The following is a 7389-nucleotide window of genomic DNA, read 5'->3' as shown; positions in this document are numbered from 1 at the left end:
GTTTGAGCCCGTGTTGCGTTCACTCCGCTGGCAAAACAAACGGTCATCAGAGTAAAACGTCAACGTGGGTGAACAATTGTAAATTTCCAATTAATTGGGCCAACAGGTATTCATTTACAACAAATAATGCAGGTTTTTTTTTTTCCATTTATCGATCCCAGCGACCTTCTGTGATTAGGCAGAAAAATTAAATGCTCTCCCACTAGGTGGCAGAGGTATATATAAACTTAAACATCCAGATTTAGGACGAGTTTGTGGTATCCCGTGAGTTTCTTTTTCCAATGTAAAATATTAGATTAGATTAGATAGATAGATAGATAGATAGATAGATAGATAGATAGATAGATAGATAGATAGATAGATAGATAGATAGATAGATAGATAGATAGATAGATAGATAGATAGATAGATAGATAGATAGATAGATAGATAGATAGATAGATAGATAGATTAGATAGATAGATAGATAGATAGATAGATAGATAGATAGATAGATAGATAGAGATAGATAGATAGATAGATAGATAGATAGATAGATAGATAGATAGATAGATAGATAGATAGATATAGATAGATAGATAGATAGATAGATAGATAGATAGATGAAATCTATCCATCTATAATATGTACAAAGTGGAAAGTTGAATAATTTTGAATAGGTTTTGTCTGATGAAAATGGAAAGATCACAATAACAGTTAATGGCCTACTCTGCACATGTACTTTATGTGTCCTCGAGAACCGGGGAACAGTTGAATGGGGGGATTAGAACCAGATGTTGAATGGGGCCTAGAGGGGGCAGCCAATAGGGAGCAAAGGCATTTGGTCTGTGGGAGGAGCTTTAATCTCTCCTCTGAGTTCGCGAATGGCTCAATCAGGTAGTTTAAAAACCAAGCAGATCGACACCAGCAGCAGCAGCAGCAGCAGGAGGAGGAGCAAATAACGTCGTAGACCAAACAAGTCATCCCCTTTGAGACTTTTTCTTCATTGCATCAAGCGTGTGGATATGCATGGTGTTTGCCCTCCATGCTGAGCACCAAAGTTTCCTGCGTGGGAATGATGAGCGCCGCCGTGGGATTGGACCGCAGCAGGGTAGGGGAGAGGCTGCAGGCCGCCCTGGCCGGGTTGCAAGAGCTCCATCTGCTTCGGGACAGACAGGGTGACATGGTGAGCTGGGCCCTCAGAGTCAACCGGGAAGAGCCGGTCACACGCCCGCGCGCCGGTCCGGAGGACGCGAGGATGATTGGGGCGGAGGAGCAGCGGTTGGAGGCCACCCTAACAGCTCTCAAGCAACAGCTAGTAAGAAGTTATTTCAATCCAAAGTCACAAAAGATAGATGTCCCGAACGTAAATACAATCTGATGAGAATCTTTTAAATCGCACAGTTTTCATCCATAACTCGTATGTAAATCATTTTGTATGAATGCCGGAGTCAGCTGATGTGTATACCTTGGTTTATTAGCATACTTTCAAGAACTCAGCGGGAGATAGGAAGCGAGATTGGAGTCATAAATCAGGTTCATTGCTGTGGCTACGTACAAGTGATGGAGACCGCAGGGGGTCGTCGCAATCATTAACAACTAATGTCAGGAAATAATAAAATGCATGATGGTGTATTCGTTTTTAAGAGTGACAGTCATTCACTGGTGCCCATGAGGGTTGCTGACATCTGGCAATGTGAGGTCCCGCCCGTAACAAGCTTTGCCAAGTGTGCTGCTGTTATAACCATTTGCAGGAAGATCAGGGATTATCACGCCTGCCAAAATCACTGTGATTTATTGTGTAATACTTGTGATCCATGTGAGGTTTAAACCTCACAAAGTCTCTTCACGTCCCATTTTAAATTAGCTATAGTCTAAACACTTCAGTTGTTAATGTTGAAAAATAAATGTAGCATAATAAACATGATTTCAATATATATGTATATATGTATGTATATATATATATGTATGTATATATATGTGTATTTATTTTCCACCCCAGTAAGAACTGTACCAGAAATTGCCGTGCCTTGGCTGCAAACCAAACAGTGCTCTACCCCAACCCCCAAGCTTCACTCCTCCAAGTAGTTTACACAATGGCCAGCCTTCGTTGTGGGGGAGAAATGAGTTAACCACCACTGCTTTTCCCTGCTCCCCCATGTCCTCCTTGGGTTAATAATCACCCACATCTGAGTAGCACCTCTTTTTCTAAGGACTGTACAGTAGTTGTAGTTCCTTGGCTATTTTTTTTTTCTTTTTCATCTTATTTTGTTATACTCTAATCCAAATAAACATTGAACATGAACTCAGGTTTATCTAGTGATGCACATATTTTACAGGGGTTTTTCTGAGATAATATATTTTTCTTCCAGTCTCGTCTTCGGAAACAGGATGTGGGACTGAAGACTCACCTGCAGCAGCTTGACCAACAAATTAGTGATCTGAAGCTGGATGTAAGCAAGGCATCCACTGAGCAACTGGAGAGTGACAGCAGGCCGAGTTCAGGTATGTTTGCTCATTATGATCCCACATAAATCTCTATATTTAAGGGAGAAAGCACTTGCATTTCACCATTACGGAATTGTTCTTTCCAGGTTTCTATGATCTCAGTGATGGAGGCTCTTGCTCCTTGTCAAACTCCTGCACATCTGTGTACAGCGAATGTCTGTCATCTTCCCAGACAAGTCTTCTCCTCCCTCCCACAAGCCCGGCTAATTCTCAAGTTGCCCCTGCATTACACGCTGATGTATACCGTCGTTGTTCCACTGATGAAGGTGCAACCCACCCAAATCCTACCCGGGCAACAGGCCTTCACCTGGGAAGCAGTAGGATCAGAGCCAGTTCTACTGTCACTGAACTTGGACGGCCAAGACCTGTGTCAACAGGTAGACATTCGTTGACGGCTCTTTTGTTTATCAGTAATTTCTATGATGTACTGCAGCAATGGAAAACACTAAATCAAATTAATTTAAACTTGCACAGGACCACATTAGGTACTCGTGTTATTTACCTAATAAAAATGTGTGCATTTATTGAGATGAAGATTCTCAGTTTACTGATTGGCACATCCATGAATTAATCTGTATATCTACACTAATACAAAAATTTCGACAGAGTTTCCCATTCAATATGATTTGAAAATTTGTTTGACTGATAGTTTAGTTGAATACTTTATATATACACGCACTTCTTTTCATGTGTCATATGAAAGGTTAATTTTAGTTTTATATTTTTTGTGTTTCCCAGGTGACCTGGACAGAATGATGATTCTTGGGCTGAACTATAAACCAGTGGATGCTAAGAAACCACCAATGTGCTCAAATCCTAAAATGCCCACAATGGAGCCTAAATTCCAGAGCAATCTGCTGTCCCACAGTGGATTTGAATTGTATCACCACCCAAGCTCGTTGCATGCCGTCGCCCTCCAAAGTCCAATCTTTTTCAATAGTGGGGAGTCAGCCATACCTGAATTTATAGATGGCGAAAAGCCCCCAGTGAGTGATTCTGACGTGCTCAATGATGGTACTGAGATTGACTGTGATAGCAAGACTTTAGGTTACATTGACAAACTTCTCCAGCGCAGCTACAACAAAACCCACATTGAAATGGCACCTGAGGCTACGCAGATACAAAGCAACTATCAGAGGAAACCACCTGAAGTCGTCACTGTGTTTCCTCAGAAACCAGTATCTTTATCTCAGCCTCCCCCAACTCAAGCCACAAATATCATACCACTAGATAACAAACAGAGGAGACACTGCATGACACATTCCTGTCCTGAAACAACTGATAACACGGATCACCACCACGGTGTGAGACCTCAGGAGGTTTCATATGGGTTTTCATATCCTGCTGTCGTGAGGGAGTACAGCTCTGATGAGGTCACGTCTTCAACACTGAGGAAGAAGAACAAAATACATGTTGGTTTTGTGTCAAGGGGCCACACAGAAAAGGTGTCTGGAGACTCCCTACCAACAAGGCAAATAGAGAAGAAGGGCCATATTCAAAGACCAGTCATGTCACGCGGTTCAAGCGCTGATGACGTTCATGTCTTTGAGGTGCAAAATGGCCACACTGGCTCCCCCCAGTTTGTCCATGCCAAATTTGTCCCCGGTGGAACTCAGAGGGTCAAGGTGAGACAATTTGATCGTAAAACCAAAGCAGTTAAACTCAGACGAAGGAGCAGTGAGAAGCCTCGAGCATTGAGACAGCAGCACAGCTACTCATCTGGTGAACCAACTCGAGAATCCAGCGGGTCCAAGGGCGAACCAAGAAGACCAGGAAAAGGGAAGGTGATCCAGAAAAATTCCTGTTGTCCAAGTGAGGAGCGGAAACACGGTTCAGGCTCAGATTCGAGCCATTGTGGCCCCACAATAATCTACACCCACAAGGTCCAAAAAAAGCCACACCCTGCTCCAGCTGCTACCAAATTCAGCAAAAGCCGCAGATTCCAATGTGGGGAGTACGAAAATCTTGCAGATCAGAGGAAGAAGAGGCAAGGAGCTGCCAGATTGGTATCAGATGGGGAGAGGTTCCCAGCCTTGTGTGCTCAACAACAGATCTCCAAAGACTTCTACGGACAAGCACCAGGGAGTATGCATTTAGACCGCAGTATGAGCACCAAGGCAGGACACTGGATAGGACCTCATTGTCCCTCCATATCATCTAACTCGTTCAATGCAAAACTCAATGCCAGATACCCCCCAGCACCCTACCACATTTCCAGACTTTATCCCCCTCAATGTGAGTCTGAGTACTCAGCTGAGTGCATGTCAATTTTTCATTCCACCATTGCCACAAGCAGCGATGGGGAGACGAGCGATAACACCACCAATCGCTTTGGTGATAGTGAGTCTAGCCAGAGTTTCCAATCCTTCTCCGATTCTGACAGCAGCCTGTCCATGGAGGAGGGGAACCATCAGGATAGCCTTGAGGAGGAGGGGGACCTGGTATGGGCCGAAGCTTCTCTGGGGCCCACTGCAGCCGGAAAGACCCTCCAGCAACTCCCACGACCAGAGGCATCAGCTTGCCGCATCAAAGCTTCACGAGCCCTGAAGAAGAAGATTCGCCGCTTCCAGCCTGCCTCGCTGAAGGTTATGACCCTTGTTTAGAAGAGTTATCTCGGGCAAAATATTTGTCACTGGGGAAAACGAAAAACTGAACCGTGAGAATCTTAGAGCTATTTTGAAAAAATCCGACTTCTTGCAGTACCCTTCCTTTTTCTCTGCACGCACTGATTGTTTTTCATGATCATTGTTAAAACCAAAATATTGTTTGTTTGTTGTTTTTACTATAAAAGCATACTTGTATCACGACTATACTTACACTTATTTGTAAATTGATCTTATTCTAATTCATTTCTAAGTGCATCTCATATTAGTCATGTTGAAGATTTCATTATAAGGTAGTAAAAATATGCGTATTTGCAAATAAATCCAACATTATTTCTGCAGTTGTTTCTGTTACTGTCTTTATATTATCTGACTAACAAGCCATGTTTCATGTACTAAACTGCCAATTGCTAAATATTGAACCAGCTTGCACTGGCCTTTTAAAAACTGCTTCATTTTCACAGTGTATTTATACAACCACAGGTGATTATGGTTTTGATTGAGATGACTTTTGCAGTGAATTATTAGCTATTAGATGTGCGTGAACATTCTGGTTACTATGATGTCTTTGAAAACAAAACCTTATCCTGGCAAACATCCTGCCGAGACTAACCAATTTAGGACAGATATCTAGAATAGGTCCTTACCTGGTTTCCTGATTCCAACCAGCTGTTGGCTTAATAAATTGCAGATTCAACATTTGACCTAGACAGTCATGCTTCATTAGTAGGGCAAAAGTGTACTATGACATTTAAATGAAAGTAAACACATTTTCACCAAAGCAGTAAAGCTAACAATCACCTCACATGACTGGGCATTGTGGTGACAGTAAATGAATGAGTTACAAGTCGTTTGTCAGAACTTGGTTTTTGACTTTTATAAAGGGCTGCAGGAGAAATGAGAAATGGATGGATCTTTATTGCTGAGCTATGAAAAGGAGATTAGACTGTTGACAATGACATCAAGCTCAATTAATCTTATTTACAAGATGAATTTAAATTCTTTTAAAGATTTAGTGAGCAAAAATGTTAGTGGATGTAAATGGTCTAATAACCAATCTTTCAGGCATCAGATCTGTCGCCGATCATACTTAATAAAAATGTCTCCCACCAGCCAGCTATTCAGACCTGAAATTGTCTAAGAAGCTTAGAGGGGTGCCATGTATGCAGTGTTTCATCCAAATTTACTTTAAAGGTGTGTTTCCTGCAGCTATAATCACTACAGAGGCAAGTATGTAATTCCCTTTAAGTCAGAGCTTGTCTGAGAAACATTGCTCTTCAAGAAGAAAAGCAAAACTTCAAGTTAAAGTGTTCACTGAAGGGCAATTCAGCAGCGCCCTTCTTTTTACGCACCACAAGATGTAGATCTAAAGGGCAAAGGCTTCAATTCACATCAAAGTACGTTTTTAAATTCTGCAAATTGCTTCGAATTAATCGACTATTTTGGGTGTTCTATGCTCTCTGTCCACTCCATGAGGGTGACAGCAAGGGCTTGGTAGGATTAGAGCTGCCGTTTCAGAGGGAGCTGGACTTAACTTTGATGTTGGGTGAAGCAGGGCCGTGTCAGCTCGACCCTGTGTTCTGGGTGACCTTTGCAGCTGTAGAACTGGATCATCTCTGAGGATATCTACAAAAGAGGGGTCGGAGGGGGCGGGGGTGGGCTTTTTATATCCTTTCTGTCTCTGGACTCTTCTATTCATGTTTGTTTCCTTTTGTTAGCAATTGGTCAAATGATCATCTGATAATCCGCCTACCAAAGAAATTGGAGGAAGGGCATCCGGCGTAAAAATTGTGCCAAACAAATATGTGCATTCATCTGAGATGACACGCTGTGGCGACCCCGAAAGGGACAAGCCGAAAGAAACTCCAGTTTTCTACCACATCCCAAAAACATGCATTAATTGGAGACTCTAAATTGCCCATAGGTGTGATCCTGAGTGCGGCTGTTTGTCTCTATGTGCCCTTTGATTGGCTGGAAACCAGTTCAGGGTGTACCCTGCCTCCTGCCCGTTAACAGCTGGGCTAGGCTCCTGCACTCCTGCGACCCTTGTGAGGATAAGCGGCTAAGAAAATGGATGGATGGATGGATGGATGGATGGATGGATGGATGGATGGATGGATGGATGGATGGAATGGTCAGAGTGAAACACCTGGCCCATGATTTTACAGATGTGCATACGGCACATAGATATTTAACCATTAAGAATACTATTACCTATACCTTACCAAAGTTTTAGTTTGCTGTAGATGTTTTTAGTATGGAAGGTGTTAGCTTCTTTCATAAATACTCTCCATGGATG

The 7389-nt window shown here is 42.6% G+C and overlaps 1 protein-coding gene across 1 annotated transcript; it reads left to right on the top strand.

The window, feature by feature from the left end:
• Positions 1-828: 828 nt before the first annotated feature.
• On the top strand, positions 829-5431 carry dact2 (dishevelled-binding antagonist of beta-catenin 2). Its single transcript, XM_061837955.1, has 4 exons — positions 829-1297; positions 2352-2484; positions 2574-2864; positions 3226-5431. Exons 1-4 carry the CDS (start codon positions 1025-1027, stop codon positions 5088-5090), a joined length of 2562 nt encoding a protein of 853 aa, XP_061693939.1. The 5' UTR covers positions 829-1024; the 3' UTR covers positions 5091-5431.
• Positions 5432-7389: the final 1958 nt, after the last annotated feature.

The sequence above is a fragment of the Syngnathoides biaculeatus genome, chromosome 12 (assembly GCF_019802595.1).
Source record: "Syngnathoides biaculeatus isolate LvHL_M chromosome 12, ASM1980259v1, whole genome shotgun sequence".
NCBI lineage: Eukaryota > Metazoa > Chordata > Actinopteri > Syngnathiformes > Syngnathidae > Syngnathoides > Syngnathoides biaculeatus.
The sequence above is the reverse complement of the archived record's forward strand: the minus strand, read 5'-3'. Positions and strand labels throughout refer to the sequence as shown.